The sequence below is a fragment of the Phaenicophaeus curvirostris genome, chromosome 7 (assembly GCF_032191515.1).
Source record: "Phaenicophaeus curvirostris isolate KB17595 chromosome 7, BPBGC_Pcur_1.0, whole genome shotgun sequence".
NCBI lineage: Eukaryota > Metazoa > Chordata > Aves > Cuculiformes > Cuculidae > Phaenicophaeus > Phaenicophaeus curvirostris.
Window position 1 is genome coordinate 25,015,121 of NC_091398.1, and position 23,898 is coordinate 25,039,018.

The following is a 23,898-nucleotide window of genomic DNA, read 5'->3' on the forward strand; positions in this document are numbered from 1 at the left end:
GCAGCTCGATGTTCGCAGTGCAGAAATCATAAGGTGGAGATGAGTGTCTGGTGGAACAAGCAGTCTTGAACAAAAAAAGGGGCAGGATGGAGGTCGAAGGAGCAGGCCTGCAGGGATGGGGCTGAAGGTGGCAAGGAGGGACAGGGGCTCTGAGCTCATCAGCAGGTCCTGGGGAGGCACGGGTCACCCCCAGCCCCAACCTGGCCATAGCAGAGAGGGACCCCACTCCATGTCCTACCCCTACCAAAAGGCCTGTGTGCCCCCAGCCCAGGACGTTCCCACCTCCTCACCAGGAACAGGCTGCCTACTGCTCAGAGCCCCCATTCCTCATCCAGACATGGTGAGGGCAAAGAAAGCCGAGGCAGAGGGGAGGAGATGGCTGCAGGCGTTGGAAGGAGATGGCCCCAGCACGATGTCCCCTCCGTGCACTTTCCCCAGCTACTTACACGTGGAGTGATAGCGCCCGTCCTCGGTACAGGCTGAAGGCGCTGCCGTACGGGTCGCTGGCCACTGAAAGGCTATCCTCTGACCCCCAGCTTGTGCCCACCAGATTAGCCCGTGATGCCCGCACCAGCGGCTCCACGCCCAGGTGCCGGACCTCAGCGCCATGTGGGGCCGGCGCATTTGCTTGCCTTGGGGTTCCCTGCGGCTGCTGCCAGGCAGCGGGGCGGAGGTAGGGTCCCCGTGCAGAGAGGCTGGCATCCATCTCCTTTTCCACCACGGTCTGCTGGCTGCCCGACCAGCTGGAGCGCTCCTCTGCCTGTGACAGGGCCAGCACCGAGGTTGGTGTTGTGTTCATGGAGGCATCCACGAGGGTGTCAGACCCACCTGGAAGGAGAAGGGTTAGCCGACACCATGTGCCTGTGGGTGTCCCAAGCAGCACCCTATTGTCCCAAGCCCTCTCTCCTCTGCACAAGCGGATCAGAGCTCCCCCTCCCATGGAGACCCTCAACGCTGGGCCAGCAGAGCCCTTGCTGGGGACACAACCAGCAGCCAGTGCTGGGGCTTGGTGCCAGCCGGGTGCCCCCTGCTCACCCGTGGGGGTGCTGAAGGCCGTCTCATCCTGAAGCTCGCTGCGCCGTGTCACCTGGGGGTCACTGGGCTCATCCTCACCCGTCTCCGAGTCTGAGGAGGGCAGGAAGAGCAGGGAGTGAGGGGACAGAGGGACAGCAGGCCAGGCTGGCACAGCCCCTTGCAGACCCACCAGCTCCTGGGGCGGCAGAGAAGTGCCCAGGCAGGTCCGGGAGGAGGCGGTCCGGGAGGAGGCAGTGCGGGGGCAGCAGGTAGGACAGTGACCTGCAAGGGCAAAGCTGCCAGCAGGGAAAGGCAGGACTGGTGGTGGGAAAGTCCAGAAGGGCAAGAGCAGGCAAAGCGGGAAGGAGCACCATTAGATGGTAAGAGGAACGCAGATGCTGCCAGCAGTGGGAATGGTTCTGGTGGAGGATGCATGGGAATAGGGAAGCAGGGCAGGGGAACAGTGGAGATGATGGGGCAGGGCATCAGGCTGGGGCACAGGGCTTGCTCTGGGGGCACGGCTGGCATCAGGCATGGGTCTTCCTACCGTAGCTTTGTTTCCTGCAGGAGCGGAAAACTTCGCTTCCATAGGGGCAGCAAGAGAGAGAGAGACATCAACACCCGGTTATCGGCCCGGCCTGCAGAGACGCCGGGGGGCAGTGGGGAGGGACCTTATGCCCAGCATCTCCCAGCACTGCTGTGGGGCAGGGACCTGCTGGGGCAGTGTCTGGGTGGATCACGCCATCTCAGAGAGCCTGACAATCTGTGCTGGGCTTCAGGTCCAAGTGTGGGGCCAGGAATGGGCATTAGCCCATCTCAGGATCCCTCAAGGAGCTCCCCATGCCCTGTGTCAGGGGCCTGCCACCCATGGGACATGAAAACGGGTCTGGCTCCTCCAGACTTCCTCACGATGTCTCCAGACTACACCCATGATCAGTGCACGCTGCTCTGGTGCTGCACAGACTCTCCTGGCACACAGATTGTCCACCTACATAGTGAATGCACAACACCATCCCCTCCCCACAGCACAGTCACAGTCTACCCGCAGGACAGCCACCTTCTTGCTCCTGCAGCACCCGCACGTCCCTGTGCTCCACAGGACACCACAGCTGGCAGCTGGAACCCCCTGCTGTGTGCTCCCGGGGGTGATGGGGCACACGGGCATGAGTCTCCATGGGCAAGCACCCCCCCTCTGGCACAGACACAAGCATCCCTTACCCCATCAGTGGCTAGTACTGCATGATATGGCTATGCCCCACAGCGTGGCCACAGTTGATAAAGCAGGGATGCTCAGGGCAGGGCATCCCCACGGGCAGGATGCAGCCAGGCCAGGTGATGTCCTGTCCCAGGAAAGAGGATGCTGCACAGCTAGGGAGAACCAGCCCTCCCACCCTGCTGCTGCCCAAGCCCTCACAAGCTGCCACAACAGACGCCTCTGGCAAGGGACATGTCCCTGTCCCACAACTGCTCCCCTCCACAGCACAGCCATGGCACAGTGGGGGACCACATTGCTCCTCCCCAGCTCCAGGCTGCCTCTCTGCACCCTGGCACAACACCAGTCACTACACCAGCCTCCCCAGCCCAGCCACAACAACCCAGCAGCCCCTGAGGAACTGGAGCTGCCAGATCAAGAGCAACCTGGCCTCGTGGGGGCACCGGGAGCCCCCAGCTGACTGGAACCCTGGTTTGGGGCTGGCAAGCTGCAGCCCATCCCTGTCCAGCTCTGCTCGCTGCTCCCCCTGCGGCACGGCAGTGGGGCCAGAGCCCACCCCGGTGCACTCAAGGCAGCAGGGGCAGCTGGGTCCTGGTAACTCAACGCACCATGCGTGAAGCGCCCGAAGCGCCGCGAGTGGCCAGTCTTCTGTAAAGGAAAAGAGAAGAGAGCATTACTCATGGCATGGTGCCACACGCCTGCTTATGCACACACGCGCACTGCTGGCGTGGCATGCCTGCACACAACACCCCATCACGGCACCGGCGGCACCACGCACACCCACGGCTGCTCACACACACACTGGCATAACACACGTGGTGCTGCTCACACCCTCCTGCTGGCAGGGCACACCCAGCGCTGCTCACACTCACACACATAGCCCAGGATGCACGCCCACGGAGTGCCAACAGGCACACGCCCCCACGCACACACCCCCGTGCACGCAGACACGGATGAGTGTAGGTGGACAGGTGTAGCGCATGCCTGGCCGCACACACGCTCACACACACACCCCCTTGTGCTTGCACACACAAATACAACCCCCCTGACAATAGCAATGTGCACCCCAGCCCTGTGCCACAGCCTGTGTCTGAGGAGCAACAGCACTTTGCAGCCGCAGCCCAGATGTGCTGGCATCACCGCCTGCAGCCAGCACCACCTGTAGCCAGGTCTTTAACTGGACAGGTGCACAAGCACTCGGCAGCCCCTTTGAAGACACCGCCTGTGCCAACGTGGGGACCAGGCCAGCAAAGTGTCTTCCAGGCACTGGCCCAGACGCTGCCGTGGGCACCAGCCCAGCATGGGGACAGCATCCCCCAACCCTGGCGGGGACCGTGCCAGCTGCGAGAGTGGCTGCCTGGCACAAGCAGCACTGGACCGGCCTGTCTGTGTGGGGCTGGAAGCATGGGAGCTGTGCTTGCCTGTGCTGTCTGGGCAGGCAGGCAGGACCTGAGCTTGGGGCAGAGGCACCAGGAGCTCCCTGCCAGCTCCACTGCCCTCCGTGCCGCAGCCCAGGGCCAGGCACTCACTTGCCAAGGGAAGGACCAGCCGAGGGCAACCTGGCTGCCAGGCCTGGCATGCACTGATGCTGCCTCCCAGGGAAGTAGAGGGATAAGGTGATCTCTAGGGCAGGCAGGAGTGGGGATACAGAGTATAGACAGGCAAGGTTGGGCTGCCAGGAATCAGCATCCTTCCCAGCTAGTCTGGGTGAGGGGGCCTCCCCAGGACACGGAAGAGCCATGCCCTGTCGCCCCGGCATGGAGCCCAAGGTTGGACACACAGCCTTCTTGAAGCCCTTTGCTCTGCCAGACCCTCCTGCCCCCCATAGCTCCCAAGTAGGGTCACGGACAGACGACCCTCAGGGATAGACAGTCCCTGCGGCCAGCTAGCCAAGCACAGCCAGCAGTTAGTTGCCCTTGGAAGGGCAGCTGGCTCATTTGGCATGCCCCGAAGCTGGTGCCACTGCAGCTGCAGCCCCTGCTCATGGGCAGCACTTGGGGGTTCCCATCGCTCCCCTGCATGCAGTGCTGGCCAGAGGGCAGTGGCTGCACGAGACACATTTGTATTCAGGCTGAGCCAAGCTTCACCTCCCCTCCTCGGCTGACTGTGCCGGTTCTGGCTGGCAGCCCGCCTTCCAGGCCAGGGAAAGATAGATGAGTGATTAACTGCACCATCGGCGGATAATTCCCCCATTAAAAAATGAAAATGCAATTGAGTGCCATTATCGGGTACTCTTGTGGCTTCCCCGGGGACTGGCGCCATCAGCTCCCCATTAAATCTGGTGGCAGCACCCAGCGGGCCTGGGCTGGGCTCCATAACCCACAGCTATGGGGCGGCTGAGCCCCCTTCCCTCTGCTCCACAACAGGATTGGGGCTCCCTGCAGCCTGGATCCCCCAAATAGGCACAGCACCCACCTGCAGCTTGGCAGGGAGCAACTGCTGGGTGATGCAGGGTCACCCCTGAGTGAGGAGGTGAAAAGGGAGCAGCAGGAGCAGCTTGGGGCTCGCTGTGGGGCTGGGGACTGGGCTAAGGGGCCAGCCAGAGAGAGGGGTATGTGCTCCTTGCCTGGGCTTTCATTTGCACCCTGGAAAAAAGGGGTGAGAGAGCCCCAGGAGCCTGCTCTGTGCTTATCCAGCCCAAGAAGGGGAGAAGGGCTGGTTGGGATCAGCTCCTGGTTTCATCCCTGTCCCACGAGGCAGCTGAGGGAGACCTGCCTCCTTCCTCCGTCTCAGGCACAGCTCCATCCAGCCCTGGCTGGGGTCCTGCCCTGGCCCCAGCGCAGGGCATCGCTACCCATGGCCACAGGGCCAAGGGAATTGGGGGAAGAAACGGTTCCTGGGGCCAAGGAGCACATCCCATGTGGCTATCCACCACCTGGCATGTGGAGCCCAGCACCTCATAGCACCGGTGCAAGACAGACAGACAGGGAGCAGGGTTCGGGTGATGTGGGGAGGCAGTGGGTGGCTTGCCCGGGGGTAGAGGGAAAGCTGCCGTGCTCAGCAAGTGCTGCAGGACCCTGCCCCACCATGCGGGCAAGCGGCCCCCCAAGGGCAGCCGGGGCAGCCAGGCAGCTCCATCCACCCTCCCCCAGAGGGATCACCCCACCTGGCTCCCAGCATCTCTGGGGACCTGTGTCCCCCAGTACCTCCTGCACCCCTGGGAAGAATCTGTGGGTGACAGCTCCTCCCCCGTCCCTGCTGAGCCACCAGGCAGCATGACAGCGGGGATCCTTCTCTCCAGAGCTGGGTGGAGATGGGGTGGGCTTGTGCGCCCCGGGGGTAGCCAGGGGCTTCCTGGAAGGATGCTTCCCAATCCTCCAACCCCCGCCGAGGCCAAGTGACGTCCTTGTTCCTTGCCGGGCGGCGAGGCCCGCGGAGGAGCCGTGCCTGTGCCAGGCATGCTCCTGACGCCGAGGGGATGACGCAGGCAAAGCCTCGTCTCCAGCTCCGTGACCACCGGCAGCGGGGCTGGGGGAGCCATCAAGCAGCCTCCATTTGCTGCTCCGGAGGGCAGAGAGGGGAGCGGGTGGCAGGGGGGAGGGATGCCCCGGGCGGGGGTCGCACCCCGCTGCTGGCACAGGCGGTGCTGAGCTCCTGCCCGGGCTTGGCGCGGACAGGCAGGCAGCTGGCAGCTCTGCAAGAGGCGATGGGCAATGCCCTGGGGAGACCCGAGTGGCAGTGGCAGGGCCGGAGGGACACCCCCTCCCCATCATCCCCATCCCCATCCTCATCCCCGTCTTCCCCATCATCCCTATCATCCCCATCATCCCCATCCTCATCCACATCCCCATCTCCATCCCCATCAGGATGCGCTCCCGCTCCCCGGCACCCTCCAGCGCGTTAGCCCCGAGCTCTTACCTGGAAACGCTTCTTCACCCAGATCTTCTTCATGCTTCTGCGGAGCCCGGTCCCAGCGGCTCAGGCCCGGCAGGACGCCAGCCCGCTCCCGGCGGGGTCCCCTCTGTCAGCACGCTGGGCGCGCAAGCGATGCCCCGAGCATCCTCTGCCGCCAGCAGCCGGGGACGGCGGAGGAGAGAAAGGGGCTCCAGGTTGGGCTCTCGGGAGGGCTGGAGCTGTGAGCATGAAGCATCACTGGAGTGCTCCTCCCTCCATCCTTCCCCCGCCTGCCTCCGCCTCCGCCTCCCTGCCAGCCCTGGCACACAGTGACAGCGGCGGGGGACAGGCAGGGCACAGGTGGCGGGCAGAGAGGGCAGACCAGGGCTGGGCTGGGGTGGGCGAACATCCTTCCCCCCGCTGGCTTTGGCTCCATGGCACCCAGGGGTGCGAGCCCACTGCCCAGTGATGCGGCTGTACCACTGTCCCCTGGCATCGGTCCTTCCTGCCCCTCTGCCCGGAACAGGGGCTGCTCTTCTCTCCTGCGCGTGGCACCATGGGGCACAGCCCACCGCTGCGGCTCCGAGAAAAACACAGCACATCACACCAGCACTGCACACGACCACCCTCCAGGCACTGCCCCGGAACAGGGCAGTTCCACTGTCACAGCAGCACAGCCGCAGCGCACTGTGACACTGCCTAGACAAGATCCAGGCTCACGAGAACCTCATCAGCTTCTGCACAGCCCCACACACCCCCCAGCAACGCACACAAGCCCCCTCTCCAAGACATGAGTGTGGGTGCCAGCACTTCTGACCTACCTGCACACGGAGGAGAACTCACATAGGCACTGTCCCTCACAGCAACCTGCTGGCCTGGCACTGCCCACGGCGTGGCATGAGCCACCCCTCCGAACTGCACAGAGCTTGCACCCTGACCCTTGAGTGCTGATCAAAGCTATGAAGACCTATTGGTGCTCCCAGGGCACTGGCACAGCACCAGCTGAGCATCTCCAGCCCTGCCAGCCTGTCCCTGTTCTCTGGGTCATGCTGCAGAAAAGTTGAAGGAGCAGTCCCAGCCCCACAGCCTCAGCAGGGCCTTTCCTGCCCGTTGTGCCTCCCCCAACTCTCAGTGCCGTGCATCCCTCGCTCACCAAGCTGTTGAGCCCTGCAGCACCCATCAGCCCCCTTTCCAGGCTCCTGGAGAGGCTGCTAAGGTCCCAGCCCCACCAGCTGCCTGTGCTGCACCCTCCCACCACAGGGCATCCATGTGGATGCTGCTGGAGGCCTCCCTACCCAGTGCTTGTCCCCATGCTGCTCAGCTGTCCCCTGGGGAGCTGACTGCCCCACGTGGGGTTGTACACGGGCATCACGCTCCCTATGATGCCTCACAGCTCCAGCAGCTTTTCTTCACTTCCCCTCCCAGCCCATGACTCCCAACGTGAGGCTTTTCATGGCTCCATAATAACTTGCAAATTACCCAGTACAAAAGGAGCTGTTTATACAACATTTCTGACAATCCCACAATTCAAGTGATGCTGCAGAGTTTCCGTGGAGATCCCACACGTCAGGCAAGTCCCACAAATGCCAGAGCTGGCACTAAGGGAATCTCCTGTCAGAGCCAGAGGACTCAGCTGGGCGTCCCAGGGTACCCCCGAGCCAGAGCTGGGTTAAGGGGTGGTGTCTGGGTCTCATGCCTGCCAGGGTCCCTGCGTGCAGGATCTCCCTGCCAGTCAGTCTCACCCAGGCAGTGCATGCCTGTGGTCCCACCACAGGCCACATCTTATGCCTTTTTTCCACACTTACACGGGATAAGAGCCCAGTCGGGGGTGCCAGGAAGGAGGACCAAGGCTTGGGCTTGGCACACACTGGTGCCAGGGCAAGGGTGCTGCCACCAAACACCTGCGGCACAGCCCCAGGGCTGTCTCCGGGGAGGGATCGCATGTGCCGAGGCTAACCACTGCCATTCAGGTATCCTTCAGCTGCTGCCCACAGCTCCCAGCTGGCTGGATACACTTGACCTTCCCTGCAACTGCAGCTCTGCTGCTCAACCATCCCTCAGCGAAAGCCCCAGGAGCAGCTCTGGGCTGCCCCAAAGTTGCGGCACCCCTGTGAGCAGCTAGGTCACCTCTGAGGGACTGCACCTGATGTGCAGCCCTAAGGTCCTTTCCAGAGGCATCAGCACCTGCAAATCCTTCTGCAAGGGCAAAGCCGTAGTCCCTGCAGAAGGTGTCCAGTGGGAGGTGAGGGCAGCCTGCACCCAGAGCAGCCTCTCTGCCCTGCCCTAGCCCAGGGCAGCCCTGGCACTGCCCTGCTTCTCTGCAGGACAGGGACACAGAGCAGGGGACAGGGGTCAGCGCAGATGTGGCATGGACAAGAGCCAGAGCAGGTGCCCTCAGTGCCACCCAGCTCCAGCTTTGCCTGCTGGACACACCCCAGCCCTGAGCAAAGCAGACAGCAAACATATGCTTGAAATGCAGCATTAATTACGCTGCTCGGAAAGTCACGGCTCCCCACGCCGTGCTGGGCCACCCTGGCAGCTCTGCAGAGATCTTGCCCCTGCACCGCAGCACTGTTTGGGGCAGCACCAGCCCCCTTGTCTCAGAGCCTGAATAATTGATAGCCGAGGGTGCATGCAGCCGTCTCGGGTAGGAGGAGGGCTGGGCATGAATCTTTCATGTGTTTGCGCCTCCTGGAGCTTCTGGGGACGGTCTGCTGGAGGTGGGGATGTGCTGGGAGCCTGTGGAGGTGGGGATCATCCCCAGCCCTGTCCACAGGGGGAAATGAATGCAGCGGGATGGCCCTTGTCACAGGGCAAGGAAGCACCGCAGCAGCTTTCTGGCCCCAGGGAAGAGCAATGCTCTGCTGTGACCCCTCTCCTGAGGGCTAGGGACAGCCCAGGTGCCCTCCCCAGCATCGCCTCCCCTTGCCACCACTGAAAGATGCCCAGGAACACGGTGCCACTGCAGGCAGAGGACGTGGGGATGCAGGACAGCAATGTGACCTTGGCTCCGGCTGCCTAGGCACAAAGTAGAGTGGCAGGAGGCATTTCACCCTTTCTGTGCCAGCCCTGCTCCTAGCCTGAGGGGCTGTGGGCAGAGGCCAGGAGGAGAAGCGGGCAGGAGGGCAGGGTAGAAGCAGCTAGCTCGTTCCCAGTATCACTGTGCCAGGGCGAGTCAGCAACGTGGTGTCTGGAGGCAGGAGGGGAGCAGGGAGTGCTGGGCAGCCCCAGGAGGAGGAAGAGGCCATCGCCCCATCACGCAGCCCTGAGCAGTGGTGCTATATTTACCCGCCTGTGAGCCCAGGTCTCAGCCGCTTGCCTGTAACACAAGCCCTACAGCCTGCCAGAATCCTAGGGGACGGCACATTCCTCAGCAAAAATAACCCCCCAGCAGCAGGCGAGAGGGCAGAGGTGGAGGTGACTGACTGGACAGCTGCACCTGCTGCTCCGCACGCTGGGAAGCAGTTCTCCTAGTCTGCAGCGCCCCAGGAAGGGGACCTGGCACACGAGGCCACCGCACCAGCCCCCTGCCCTGTTGGCTACGGGCAGAGCCAGGAGCCCAGACCTCCAACAGCTGCTTGTTGGCTGGCCCAGATGCTGCCTGCGGGCATTCCAAAGGGCAGATCCAGCCCCGTCCCCTCTGCACTGTCTAGCCTCAGGGACCTGTCCCTGTGCCAGCTGGGACTGGCACCTGGGGTGGCATTGGCCCAGCAGCTCTGCAGAGGTGGCCCCTGCATGGGCACAGCTGGGTATGGTGCCCACCCCACCGTGGGGCATGGCAGCCTGGGCTGGAACTTTGCTGCATCTCTGAGATGCTGCTGTGCCCTGGTGCTGCGGGGACAGGCAGGGAGATGAGGCATGACAGCCAGGGACTGCAAGGGGAAACAGGCAGCTCCAAGAGTCCCACAGGAGGGAAGAGATGGCACAGGGAGGCTTTGTGTCCTGTTTGGTCCCTCAGCAGGTCTGGCAAGTGCTCCGTAAGGAAGGGACAGTTGGCACTAAACATGGGCATGGTGCTGCAAAGTAAGGAACTAAAATTAGGCACAGAGATAAGTGGCCAGAGGTGCTGAGCCACCAGGGATACTCAGTACAGCCCTCCCTTCTGGGGTGCCATTGCCATTGCTGTGCACCACCAGCTGCAAAAGCGTGCCCACGCTGCCCTGGGAGCTGCCCATAGAGCTATGGGTTGAACAGGAAGGGTCCACGCAGGACCACAGTGCACAGACAGGTCCTGCCTTCCTCCCTGCCACTAAATCCAGGCGGGTGCAGACTGTTCCTTGGGCAGAGGAAAGGTTCCAAGGCAGTTTGATTGCTGAGTGCAGGTGGAAGCAAGCAGAGCAAGGCCCTGTGCTGGGAGCCCAAGATGGACACATCCAACCTTGAAACACAGCCCCAGCGGGGAGGATCAGGCAGAGCTGGCACGGCGAGGGAGGGCTGGACTCTACAAGGAGATTAGCTTGGGTTCTTAAGAAATGATTTAATCTGTTTTATAGGGAAAAATTTCAGCAGATGCGCTTGATATAGGCTTTAGCAAGCCCAGGGGCAATGGAGCCAGGACTAGGGCTGGCTGGAAGGGTCTGGAGGGTCCACTGGATGGACGTGGGAAGCCCCTAGACCAGCATGGTGCTGATATGAGAGGGGAAAATGCACCCCACATGGGCTCATAGAGCTAGGGTGCAAGGGAGAACTTGCACCAGGAGAGGGGCAGAGCAGTGGGGCATGACAGGGATGGTGGGACATGGTGGGGCTGGTGTGGCTCTGGGAGCCGCTGCATCCACCTGCCCAGACAGCACTGCGCGTGCACTCCCCACTCCCCACGCTGGGTGCTGACGCACTCAGGGGACCTGGGAGAAGAGCAGAGAAAATCATTAGTGGGGTGGAGCGACAGATTCAGGGCAAGGGATTAGAGGAGCTAAATCAGGCTTGTGTGAGCAAGGGGGCATGCTGAGCTAAGGCAGGAGGAGCTGCTGGGTCCGAGTGTGGAGCTGGGAAGCACAGAGCCCCCCACCCCCACCCCACCAGCAGTGACCTGAACCACCTTGGGGAGAGCTACTGTCAGCCCCTCAGAGAGCTGCAGCGTGGGCTGCACGGCACAAAGAGGGGGTAAAGGACAGGGCTCTGTGCCCACCGGAGACCGCAACCCAACAGAATCAGACAGAACAAAGGCACCCCAAAACCTCCAGAACCCCCAGCCCAGGCAAAGAGCTGCCTGGGAACCTTGCACTCATCCCCCTGGCCTATTCATCTGGCCAGTGACCCAGACTGCAGGGCTCACTAGAGAATAAGGATACGGTGTCCCCATCACAGGGACAGCACAGCCACCAGAGCGACTTCCATGGCCCCTGGAGAGCAAGGTCTCGGCAGGGAATGTGGGGAGCCCCTGAGCAGCTGCAGTCTTCACGCTGGAGCCCGGCGAGTCAGAGCACCCAGCCTGGCAGGGTGTCAGGGCAGGCGGGTGCAGAGCAGTGGCACAGCTCCTCCATTTCACACAATGACCTATCTCATTGCTTGGCTGCTGGCATGGAGAAAATGGCCTCAAGGGAACAGTGTGCTGCATGCCAGTGCCTTGCAATAAGCCCAGGTGAGAGGGCTGCACCCCTCATCTCATCCCGTCACCTCCACACCTCCAGCACTCAGCAAGACAGGGTGATCCCTGGGCACTGCAGCAGCACACGATGGAGACCGTTTTACCCTGGGACAGGAGCAAAGCCACACCAGGAGCTACTACTGTTCAACTCCCAGCCTGGTGCCCTGGAGCCTGGGGGGATCCAGAGACATTTCTGCTCCAGGGCTGGCTTTTTGGGTGTCTGTTTGCTGGGTGGTAATCACAGCGCAGACTCCCACAATGCACCCGCTGGGAGGAGCGCCCGGGGCAGGGTGACATTCACCCCGGGTGTTAGGCAATCCTGGCTGCTCCATCCCTCCCTCAGCTGCTCCAGAAAGGCGGCAGCAGCCGTGAATCGGGAGCAGAGACGAGTGCGTCAGCGCAACGGGAGTGGGCACCTGGGGAAATCAGGCATTGCCGCACCACTGGCAGAGGCAGGGGGGGACCTAGGCTGGCAGCTGCCTGCTGGAGTGTGAGAACGGGGTGAACCTCCCCCCCCACCCCCATCAGCCCCACAGGCCCAGGCTGCTCCTGTCCCACGGGGCAGTGCACATCTTCCACTCTGTGCACACAGTGCCATGCATCTGACTGCGCAGTGTCACTGTCCCCAAAGGTGCTAAGCACAGCAATCCCACACAGACCTGCTGCAGGGCAGGACCACTCCTGCACAATTCTCTGCTCCCCTCGTCCCCTGACCAGGCCCATGAGCAGCACGTACATCTTCCTCCATCTGCCAAACACCACTCCTCCAGCCTCCCACCTCTTATGGAACAAATCCTCCTCTTCTAACTTCATTGCTCACCTTCCACAATATGAAGGTTCCTTCTGCCCCCATTGCCACCCAGCACCTCCAGGTGCAGCATCTCCAACATGCCCCCCATGCTGTGGAACCCCAGGTGCAGGGTCTTCCTTGGAGCCTTGGGGTTCAGCACCACGTCCATTGCTTTCTGCCCTCACTGCCTCCAAGTGGATGGTGCAGCTTGCATCTAAGAGCAGCGCCACCAGCCAGTACCGCATGTTCCCCAACATCCAGGTCTGTAACCCCTCAGAGAGGTGCCAACCATCCAGGGCCAGAACACCAGAAATGCCTGGTCCCTGTGCAGGATAACACCTATCCTCACAAGGGCCTACTGCAGCCCTCATGCACCCCATGACCTCCTCGTTGCAGACAGGGTTGGTGAGCAGAGGGGCTGTCCTGGGTCTCTGGAGGTGGGGCAGCAAATGCTGGCTCCATCCCTGCTAATAAACCACCAGTCCGGGCCATTGCAGGGCACAGGCTACACCCACTTGGCAGCCCTGTCTCCTGCAGCGTTGGGCTCCTCCTTCCAGCCGCATCCCTGGATGGTCCCAGTTCCCCCAGTGCAGCCCCAGTGCCTGGTGCAGCTGTAACTGTGATGCCACGGGCAGCTGGTGCACAGCGGTGGCTTGGGCAGGGGGTACCGGGGACCATGTCTGTGGCTGTGGAGGGTGGCACCGTGCTGTGCACCTGAGCCGCATCTCTCTCTCTCCTCCTGCCCCAAGCAGGCTCAGCACCACATGCTCCTAGCACCTCTGTGCCCGGCCCTGGCACCCTGCCTGGCCTGGCAGCAGGTACCACGGCCACATGCTCTCTCCAGGCTGGAGAGCTGCCCTGGGTCTGCCAGCACCGGGCACCCCAGCCTGCAGCAGGTTGGGCACAGCAAAGCCCAACCCCTGCTGGTTCCGGGCATGCACTATGGCAGGAGCCTGCAAAACACCACTGCCACCCTCAGCAAACCCATGCCTGCAGCAGCGCCAACGCAGCCATGTCAGCGGCCTTGCCGCCCTTACCTTCCATGTCAATGATGGCCAGCACGGCGCTGGTCATGGCCTCGCCTTGCTCGTTCTCAGCAATGCAGGTGTACACACCAGCATCCTCCTTCTTGCTGTCCCGGATCCAGAGGGTGCCATATTCCTCCTCGCGCTGGGCCAGTGGCTCCTCGTTTCGGTACCAGCGGAGGTTGGGCCGGGGGGTCCCCACCACCGCCACCCGCAGCCGGATGTCACAGCCAGTGCCGATCGCTGCGTTCTTCAGCTTCCGCACAAAAACTGGTGCTGCTGGGCGAGCTGGGCCCTGCCCTGGCACCCCTGGCTCTGCTGTGACCTTGGCACGCTTTGGGGGGATGCCGGGGCTCGGCGGGGCCGCCCGGGGCTCCCCATCAGCCCTACTGGTGCGTGCCTGTGCCCTGTGCATGGTCCGCAGCTCCCGTGCCCGAGACCCTCGCTACCCAGAGCCAGCAGCCCCGTGCCCCTCTCCTGCCCCTGCCTGCAGCCCCGGGGTGCTGGGTGCCTGCCAGCGGTGCCCTCCGTCCAGGTGCTGTTCGGTTCGGTGCCCCCGCCAGCCGCAGCCCCGAAGGTCGCAGCGCCGTGGGCAAGCAAGGGGCTATTTTTAGGTGGGGGCTCGGGTTGCTGCTCAACAAGCTAGCGCTCCCCGAGCACCCGGTGCAGCGCAGCACCCACAGCCCATGCTCCGCTGCGACCCCTGCCCCACGCCTCGGCACCTGCCTGGGTGCTAGTCCTGCGGGTGACGGCCACTCGCTGAGCTGTCCCGCCGCTGGGGCCGTGGCGTCCCCCCCCCTCGCCCGTCCTGTCCCATGTGGCCCCCGGCGAGCTGCACTCCCTCTGCCCCCTCTCTCCAAGTGGCAGCTGCCTCTGATATGTCACATTCCTTGGCCGAGCTCCCCCTCTCCGCACCCGCCGCCCCGGCCCTGCAGCCCAGCTCCACTTGCAAAGATAGAAAGGGGCCAGCGCCTTTCCATATTAGCAGTGAGGACGAGGTGGGGGGGCGTAGCCTTCCTCCTCCCTTTCCCCTTCTCCGGTGGTGTCACCGGATCGGGACAGAGAGACCCTGGTGGCATGTGGAGGGAAAGGACACCGTCATGCTTCCCCTGCAACGCGAGACCCCAGGCAGGAGCTGTGCCTGCAGCTCCCCTTCACCCCATCCCCAGCAGGCAGTGGAGAAGGGATCGCCGCATTACTGCTCACCCCATATCCATCCTGCCAGGAGGCTGCAAGCACAGCAAAACCCCATTTCTCTCACCGAGCCCCTACCCCGCTGCCCTGGGCAGTTTGTGTGCCAGCCAGCCCCCTATTCAGGCCCTTCTTGGAGAAGGAGCATCCTGCTTTTGGAGTCTGGGGTGCCCCCATGAGAACTCTCACATGCTGCTCTCCAGGCAGCGACTGACCCGGGATTGCCTCTGCTGTGTGCTGTTCCACCACCCCCGGGCCAGGCAGGGCTTCCCTGGCTCCCGGAGCGAAGGCACACGCCTCGGCACTTGGCCCTGGCCACCCTCGCCAGGGGCTGTAAATCTGGTTGACCAGGATGCGAGCAATACCGCACGCTGCTTCCCAGCGCAGGCCAGCTCCGACGGCTTTGGCACAGCCTGTGGCCACTGGCCAAAGGACAACGGCATCAATGGAGCATCGCTGACGAGGAGAAGATCCCAGAATCCCCCCAGCTTGGGTAGATGTGGCGTGACGGATCAGGATGCCCCGCTGGACGCACAGTTGAGGAAGCTCCGGTATCTCTGGGGCTTGGGGGGCTCTTCCCTGCCTGCGCTGCCCTGCAGAGAAAGGGCTGCTCTCTGCCCCACCTGTCCAACCAGACCCCGGGGGAGAGCCCTGGCCCAGCCGGACTGAGCTGGGCAGGGAGGGAGGTGTCGTCCTTCCCCTGGGGCAGCCCTGGGGACAGTCCTCGATGTCACAGGGCCACCTGCTGGAGACAGCCCTTGAGATCAACACACGCACCCCGGCCCTGGCCGGCCCCGCAGCCAAAACTGAGTTTGCCACTCTGGTCTCTCCATCAGGCACCCCCTGTCCCCAGCCCCAATGCTGTGTCCCTGTGCCACCACCCCTGCCAAGCCCAGTGTTCTCGCAGAGTTCTGCTACCTGGCAGGGAGGTGTGGCCCCTCTGATGCCTCCCAGGGCAGAGCAACCTTGAATGTACCTCCCATGGTGGGATGTTTGACTCTGAGTTCCCCTGCCGCATCCCCCATCACTGGGCTGAAGGAGCTGAAGCTGAGACCTTCACACCATGGGCACAGGGAGAGTGGCACCTGAGCATAGGGAGCGTTACGAGGGGCAGGTTGAGAATGGAGGTTGAGCCTGGGGAGTAGACTGGAGTGGGGTGGCTGATGCCCATGGGGTGCATGGAGGAGGTAGTTTTGCGATGAGGGAGTCTCTGCTTGCAGCTCAGTGCCAATGGGCGGTGTGGAGGAGGGGTTGGAGACGTTCCAGGAACTTGTGGGACTGGGGCAGGTCTGGCCCATGTGAGGGCAGAAAGGGGGTGGCTGTGGGGCTAAAAGCCACTGGCCATGGTGTGATGCCCTGGGTGTATGAGAGACACAGGGAGTGGTCATCCAGGGCCCCTTCAAACCTGCTCAGGGCTCAGCTGCCACTGTCCCAACCCCAGCAGGGCTCCCCCATCCATTGCAACTAGGAAACCCACTGCCCCAGGCGGAAAAAAATGCTCTGGGGCACCTTCAGTGTGAGGAACACGCATGTTTTGGGGGGGACGAGTAGCCGAGGGGAAAGATAGTCTGGGGAGATGCTGCACACCTTCCCTCTAACCCCGTCCACCTCAGCCTAGCCCTGGGGGCCTCTGCATTTGCCCACCCACCTCCACCCCATCCCGTCCCTGCCCCAGAGATGCACTGAGAGGAAGGAGTGATGCTCCGCTGTTTATTTCAGCCACCCGAAGAGTCACGTAGGTGCGGTGGGGTGGGGGTGCAATGGGGCGAGGGGTGAGGGCGCCTCCCCTGGCCCCTGGGCCTCTCTCCGGCTCCTCTCCTTCTCTCCCCCCTCTCTCCCACTCACTCACTACTCCTCTCTCCTGTGTCCACCTACGAGTACCCTCTCGGCTCACGAGCCTGGCCCCACGCAGCCTCCTGCTGCTGGGGGTCCCCGCGACGGGGTGGGGTGGGCGCTGCCCTCCTCTGCCCCACAGGGCTGCCTCTCGGGCCTGGGGGGGACGCATGCTGGGAGCACCCTGGCTGCAAGAACGGGAGGTTCGGCCCAGATCCTGCTTTTCCCCGTCACCAGCATCGCCACCATGCACCCAGAGAAGTGCCAGCCCTGGGAGAGCTGGCGGTGCTGATGCAGGGGGACAGGTCCCTGCTCCCGTGGGACAAACCCCAAGCCCATGCCCGGTGCAGGGAGGGGGCTGCAGGGGGATCCAGAACCCGCTGCTGGGACCGTCCGGCTCTCCAGAGAGCTGGCCCAGGCCACCACCTGCTCCCCCGAGCCCCTCCTGCTTGTCCCCTCCCTCCCTCCTGCCGCACCCCCCGGCCCGGGCCTGATCCTGACGCTGGCATTGCCGCTGCAAAGCTGCAAAAGCAGAGCGAGCCTTTGGAAGCTGAAGGAGAGAGCCCGAGGGGTGTGGGGGGCCCGGAGGCGGCTGCACGACGTGGGGGACCCCTCGGGCAGTGCTGGGGGAGGGCCGGGGGGCGAGGTGGGAGGCTGGAGGGGGGCTTGGCAGCGGGACGGAGGCAGGGATGGAAGGTGCCGGTGGGCTGCTGGAGCAGCCTCCTCTACAGCACTTCATGCTGCTGCTGGGTTGCCTCACTCACCACCTGCCAGGAGAGAGACACGGTGAGATGCCATCCTGTGCTGGTACTAGAGCCCCAAGTGCGGGGACAGGTGCCTCTGCTTCCCCACCACCCACCGGTGCTGCCCTGGGCTCACCTCTCCATCGCGGGTTTCGATGGTTTTGATCATCACGGTCTTTTTGGTGTGCACCTCAGAGCCACGCTGCTCTGGGCTGGTCTCTGCAGGCAGGAGGACACAGGGGATGGCACCACAGGGACACGTGGCATGGGAGCACAGCAGTGGGGATGGGGCCACTGAGGGGCTTCAGGAGCCCTGGCTTATACCCCCACACACCCCCTAACTTGTGGCAGCATCCAACCATGTGCCCCCACCCCAGGGACTCAGTGTGGCACCCATGGGTCCCTGACCTGCCGCCCTGGCTCAGCCCCCCAGGAGGGAGATTTACCCCCCACACTGGGGACCTCCAGGGACTCATCCCAGCCAGCCCCCCATCACGGGGCAATGCCTACCTCGGAAATTGAGTGCGGAAGCAAAGGTCTGATGCATGGGGATGCTGATCCTGCAGAGGCATGAAGAGGAGAGCTCAGTGCCCTCTGGCCCCAGCCCTTGGGCAGCTGCTCCTTGGGCAGGAGCCCCCAAAACCAGCTGATTCTCCTTGCCCCTCCCGCCTTGTCCTATGCCATGCTGCTCACCGGTTCTCCTCGCCCTCTAGCAGCTTGCGGTATGTGGCAATCTCCACGTCCAGGGCCATCTTGACATTGAGCAGGTCCTGGTACTCACGCAGGTGCCGGGCCATCTCGTCCTTCAGGTGCCGTATCTCTTCCTCCAGACGGGCGATGGTGTCCTGGTACCCACTGGCCTCCCCTGCAAAGCGCTCCTCCATCTCCCGCATCTGGCGCATCAGCGAGTCATTCTGGGGGGACAGGAGGGCTCAGTGAGGTGGGGGGGGATCCCAGAGGAGCCAGTTGTGAAGGCGAGGGAGATCGTAGGGCAGAGCCGTGGTCAACCCTGGGCTGGGTCCAGCTGACGTGGGACCGGGCTGGGTGGCTGCCACCCTTCATCTGTCCCGTGCTGGGCAGCAGGGCCTGGCAGGGGCAAGCTGGGAAGGTGGTGGGCAACCCTAGAAGCCTCTGTCTGTGTGGCCAGGCTCCCAGGAAAAGCCATCCTATCCTGGAAGGAGGGCATGGAGAGCTCCAGGAGAACCAGAGGGCTCCCAGTGTGGGGCACTGCCACAGTGATGACTGCTGGCCAGCTCCTGTGATCAAGCCCATGCCAGAGTAGGACTCTTGCGCCCTGTTTGTTTGCAACCAGCTTCCCAGCCTGCAATTAGACACCCCGAGCCCTGCACCCGCCTGCCTGGAGCCTTCTAGGCTGGGACACCTTTTGCAATCTGTGCCTTGACCCCAGGGCTCTGCCAAAATATCTCACAGAGGCCCAGACAGCCACGGGGGGAGGCACAGCCCAAATCTGGGGGATGAGCACCCCCATGGCAGCAACTCAAGAGAGCTGGGAAGCACCCCACACCCCAGAGGAGTCCCAGAGGTGCCCCAGAGCAGCAGGTCTTTGCAGAGAAGCTGGGGGTCTCCCCAACACTGTCCATGGCTCACCGTGCCCTTGAGGGCATCGATCTCACAGGTGTAGGATTGGATCTGGTGCCGGTACTCCAGCATCTCCTGTTTTGCCTGCCTCAGTGCATCATTGTTCTTGTTGGCCGCCTGTGTCAGGTCAGACACCTGGGGAGAGAACAGGGTCAGCAGATATGGACATTGGGACAGCCAGGACCCACCCGCAGAGCCCACTGCCCTGCTGCACCTTGGACTTGTACCACTCCTCGGCCTCAGCGATGTTCTTGGCAGCGATGCTCTCATACTGGGCACGGATGTCCCGCAATGCAGCCGTTAGGTCAGGCTTGGAGATGTCCATCTCCACCTGGATGTGCTGCTCCTGCAGCTGAGCCTGCAGCTCCCGGATTTCCTAGAGGGAAAAGGTGACACATCAGGGCACCCGCTCTGTCCCCCAGCCCCAAAAGTGACTGTGGGAAAGGGGGCCAGCTCTGACCTACCTCTTCGTGCACCTTCTTGAGGAAGGCAATCTCCTCCTGCAGCGACTCGATGCGTCTTTCCAGGTCAATGCGTGCCAACGTGGCTGCGTCCACATCCTGGGGGGACACAGAGAGCAAGGTTAGCAGGAGGGATGTGGGAAGAGCGCAGGGATGATGTGTTAGGGCTGGAGGGTGAAAAGCTGTGCCCAGGGCCATGCCCCAGTGCTGGGGACAGGCTGCCCGGGAGAGACAGAAATGGGAGGGAAGGTGGGAATCCACGTGGGCAGGGTGGGTACTCACAGCTCTGAAAGCAGCCAGGTTGTTCTCAGCTTCCTCCTTCAGCGCAATCTCCTCTTGCAGCCTGAGGACAGAAAAGGGAGGTCAGGGGTACCCAGAGGAGGCATTGTGCCCCAGGAGTGATGTCCCCCTGAGCTGTCCCCAAGCCCACAGTTGGCTGGTGAAAGACATGGGGTTGTCCTGCATTCTCAGCAGGCAGCGGGAGGGCTGGCGGAGGGCCAGGGGCTCTTCCTCCCATTCCCTATTATAGTCAACGCTGGAGCGAGCACAAAGGCATGAGGTCAGCTCGGTGCCACGCGCACTGCCCCTGCCCTTATAGGGGAGAGTGGCTGGCAGCCGGGGGACGGGGTGCAGGGTCCAGCACGGAAGGCCCAAGGGATGGTCACTGGCTGAGCCATCCCAGGGAAATCAGGAGAGCAGATGGATCTCAATAATTCTGTGGGATAGGGATAAGATGGGGGCGCCGCTGGAGTGTGAGCCCAAGGTCAGGGCTGGGGGGCCAGGCTGTGCCAGGGGAGAGGAGAGTGCTGCAGGCAACTGGTCAGATGGAAGACAGCAGCCGGGAGCCAGAGATGCCTGGGTGGTGCTGGCACATGGGGTGGCAGCAATCTGACACCCATTTGTTCTGGGCTCTGCTGCTCCCTTGGCATTCAAGGGTGCTCCATGCCACCAGCCCTTGCTGCCCAGCATCAGAGGCTCTGACCCACCACAGCCCCACCAGCACCTCACTAGGGCTGCAAGGAGGGACAGCAGGCTGTGTCACCCCAACATATGGAGACTTTATTTCCCTGGGGCACAGGGGCCAGGAAGGAAGGCACAGGCCCATATCAGTGCAAGTGGCTCCCCAGGAGCATCTGTCCCCATTGCCACATGCTTCCACGCTGGTCATTCCCTGGAGGAGTCAGTCAGCCCTGCAGTCCCCGCTGGCCACAGCCCCCAGCACCAGCCAGGCCCACAGCATCCTTGTTGTGTCCCTGCCTCTCGTGAGGCACCATGGACACCCACGGCAGGCCTGGAGCATCCCTGGTCTGCGGAAGCATAGCCACTTCCTCCCCTCCCTCCTTCATGTCCGGAGCAGGAGGAGCACCCCTGCCTGGGGTCACCCTCCCCCTCACTTCCGCCTGCCTGCCTCGCTGTCTGTCTGTCTGTCCGTCCTGCAGGGCTCAGCTCACCCACAGGTTCGCAACCCCTCCCTGGTGCGAGCAGGACGGGGACCCCGGTGGAGGGGTTCACTCCATTCCCCCAGCTCCGGGGTCCCACAGCATCATAGCCCAGCCTGAGCCCCGCCGCAAGGGAGGGCATGGGGAACACCCCTGCCTGCCGGAGCATCCTACCCACTGGTGCTCCCTGGCTGCCTGGCAAGGGCTGGCAGTGGCTGTTCGGAGTGCCCTGCTGAGCTGCCCAAGCTGCGGACGCCTCTCTTGCCCTGCCCCACGCTGCTGGACCAGCTGTCCCCCACCTGCCCCACATCACGGGTTTGGAAGCACTCAGGGCTGGTGTAGCAGATAGCAGGTGCCCTTCTCCTTCACAAAACTCACAGTGACCATGCCAGGACCCGGCAGCCTGCAAAGTGTCCTGCAGGTGGATACAACCAGCGAGAGGCGCAGCCAGGATGCTCTCCCCAACTCTGAAGACAGGTAGGCTCCAAGCCTCAGAACACAACGAGAGCAGTGAGCACCCAAGGGGCCTCCAGGGAGATGTCTGCCACCGCCCATCCCTAGAGATGGACACCTACAGGGACACACTGGGGACACTCCTCACCTCTGCTTGAGCTTCTGCAGGTCATCGAGCAAGTTGTCGCGCTCAACCTCAACACGGGCTCGCTGGTTGGTGAGCAGGTCCACCTGGCGCCGGAGCTCCCGCAGCTCTTCCTCATACATCTCCGCCACGCGGGTGGGCTCCTTGCCCCGCAGGCGGTTCACCTCGGCCACCATCAGGGCATTCTGTTGCTCCAAGAAGCGCACCTTCTCGATGTAGTTGGCGAAGCGGTCATTGAGCTCCTGCAGCTCTACCTTCTCGTTGGTGCGGGTCTGGAGGAACTCCTGGTTCATGGCATCGGCCAGGCTGAAGTCCAGCAGCTCTCCGGCACCTTGGTAGGCACTTGGTAGGAGCGCAGAGGTGTCACACGAGTGGTGCGGATGCTGGACAAGGTGGGGACAGCTGAGGTGCGAGACACCTGGTAGACACGGGAGGTGACGGAGCTACCGCTGCTGCCCTTGCCCCCGAAGGAGGCGCGGGAGAAGACCGGGGAGGCACCCCCAAAGGTGCGGCGGTAGGAAGAGACCCGCTGGCTGGAGGAGTAGGACTGGCTCATGGTGGCGGCGTGTGTGGCGGCGAGGCCGGAGCAGGGAGCAGGCAGCGGGGCTGGCGAGCGGCCGGCAGCTCGGCGAGGCGTCGGGAGGGGGGACCCGCTGCACCGCTATTTGTATCCTGCTTACATCACCCGCCCCTCCTGCTGCCGGGCAGCTGGGGGATGCTGCTGCGGGGGGGGGACACACGGTCACCAGCCCCCACCCAGCACCCCTCACCTGCCTGCACCACCAGCCTCTGCATCCCAGGGCAGATGATGATGATGTCTGTGGAGCCCCTGAGCACCCCCAGACTCTGCCAGTCTGTCAGCTCCCACTGCACTGCCCCGTCCCTGGGGGCACAAGGGGAGGAGTGGGGCAGGGGGTGGTGAGCCCCCCAGCACTGCCCAGACCCCCACAGGGATGCAGTGCCACCCATGGTGGTGGGATGGACAGACAGACAGCCTGGGCTGGGGAAAGAAGGGGACTCAGCTCTTCACACCATCACTTGACCCCCTTGAGCCAGACCCTATTGCCCGGTAGCCCCAGCCCTCAAATTGGCCTTGAGCGCCCTCAAATTGGCCTTAGCACCCCTAAATGCCCCTGATGATGCCCTGACCTGCCCCATGGCAGGAGCACCAGGCTGGGCTCTCCACGTGGGGCACCTGCACCCCAAAAGGGAGCAAGGGAGGGCCCTGGGGAGGGGAAGATGTGGGGGGACCTCTGCCCTGAGTGTGCTTGTGCTGACCCACCACACAAACTCGCCTTTCTGATGCAGGGGGTTGAGTGCTAGCCCAGGGCTTGGTGCTTTTGGGGTGCTGCTGAGTGACCCCGAGCAGGTGCTGGGTTCGAGCAGCCCCAGTGACATCACCCCCCAGGTCCTCGGCTCCCGGCACATTCCTGAAGCAGCAGGCAACCAACCAAAATAGCCTCCCCAGCTCATACGCGTGGGACATACATGATATTTATAGCGGAGGGGGGAGGCACCCTGTTAACCCTTCTTATGCCAGGCTTGTGAAGAGTGTGGCTGGATGGGGATTCTGGACGAAGCAGCTCTAGTCCCTCTCTGATCTCTGTCACCCTGAGGGCTGGGCAAGGTCTCTGGGTCATTCCAGGGTGTCGCAGGCTCTGTCCTGTCTCCTCAGCCTTTCCATTGGCCTGGTATTACTTTGGGGAGCAGAAAGCCCAGCCCAGCTCCCCAAACCTTCTCAGAATGAGGAATAACCCAGTTCATCTCAGGTTCCCCACTGCAAGTTCCCACCTCCTGGGCAGGCTGTGGGTCAGGGCAGGCAGTGCCAGGGCCATCCACAAGTCCATGCCAGCTAAAGAGGACATCCTGAGGGAGGGGGGCTGTGCTGGGGTACCCCTTCATGGGTGTCCCCCTTGCCTCGTCAGCACCCCTCCTCTCCAGGCCCCTCAGTGCACCTGGTGACCTCAGGCCTGCCCAAGCCAGGCTGTTCTGGCTGACAACAGCTGGCACAGCCCCAGCGCCTCTGTCCCTGGAGGCCCTGGCGGAGGGGACCGCCATGCCACCAGGCACCGGGTGACTCAGCATCAGGAGCAATGCTCAGCCCTGCCCAGCCCTGCACCTCCCAGCCCTCTGCCACAGGTTCAACGCAGATGCTAAGTGATGCTAGGATTTGCCTGTGGCAGCACCAGCACAGCTAAGGCTTGGGCTTGGTCACAGCAGCGTCCTCCTGCCTGCTCCCTGGGCCCCACAGCCATGCAGGTGGGCAGAAGCTGAATGGCCCGCATCCCTTCTGTCCCCCCTGCAAGCTCCTCATCCTCGAATGCCCTCCTGGCCACCTAGTTGCAGTGTAATGCAGCGGCTTCCCAGAGTGTGCATGCTGCCTGGCGGAGCCTGCCTTTAAAAGGGAAGGTATTTCCAGATGGAGTTGTTTCATCCCAGTGCAAGGGGGAGGATGGAAGGAAGGGGGGCTTGTGGGGGGTGGGGGGTAGAAGATGGAAAAACAGACAGCATCCTTCCTTCTCCTGGCCCTGCCTCGAGAACACCCTGCACATCCCCGAGCTCAGCACGTGT

At 63.0% G+C, this 23,898-nt stretch overlaps 2 protein-coding genes across 7 annotated transcripts in view; both read right to left on the reverse strand.

Annotated features, from left to right (window-relative positions):
* SPEG (striated muscle enriched protein kinase) overlaps positions 1 to 13,893 on the reverse strand; it is a 39,060-nt gene extending 25,167 nt beyond the window's left edge. For 2 of the 6 annotated variants that reach the window (XM_069861269.1, XM_069861268.1), the window contains exons 1-3: positions 13,476 to 13,893; positions 1,036 to 1,125; positions 633 to 828 (exon numbers count right to left, since the gene is read on the reverse strand). In XM_069861269.1, coding sequence (XP_069717370.1) covers positions 633 to 828; positions 1,036 to 1,125; positions 13,476 to 13,878 — 689 coding nt within the window. In that variant the 5' untranslated portion in view covers positions 13,879 to 13,893. Of the gene's footprint in view, positions 1 to 446; positions 829 to 1,035; positions 1,126 to 1,561; positions 2,117 to 2,835; positions 2,876 to 6,085; positions 6,417 to 13,475 lie in introns of those variants that run through there. The other 4 variants (XM_069861270.1, XM_069861271.1, XM_069861267.1 and 1 more) reach the window with 4 other exon arrangements.
* A 2,457-nt stretch (positions 13,894 to 16,350) lies between these two features.
* Positions 16,351 to 21,971, reverse strand: DES (desmin). The gene is given in 10 exon segments (XM_069861261.1): positions 16,351 to 17,254; positions 17,367 to 17,449; positions 17,741 to 17,790; positions 17,924 to 18,144; positions 18,839 to 18,964; positions 19,044 to 19,205; positions 19,294 to 19,389; positions 19,573 to 19,633; positions 21,331 to 21,674; positions 21,677 to 21,971. Coding segments are annotated over 10 exon segments (1,392 nt in total). The 5' UTR covers positions 21,884 to 21,971; the 3' UTR covers positions 16,351 to 17,212.
* Positions 21,972 to 23,898: the final 1,927 nt, after the last annotated feature.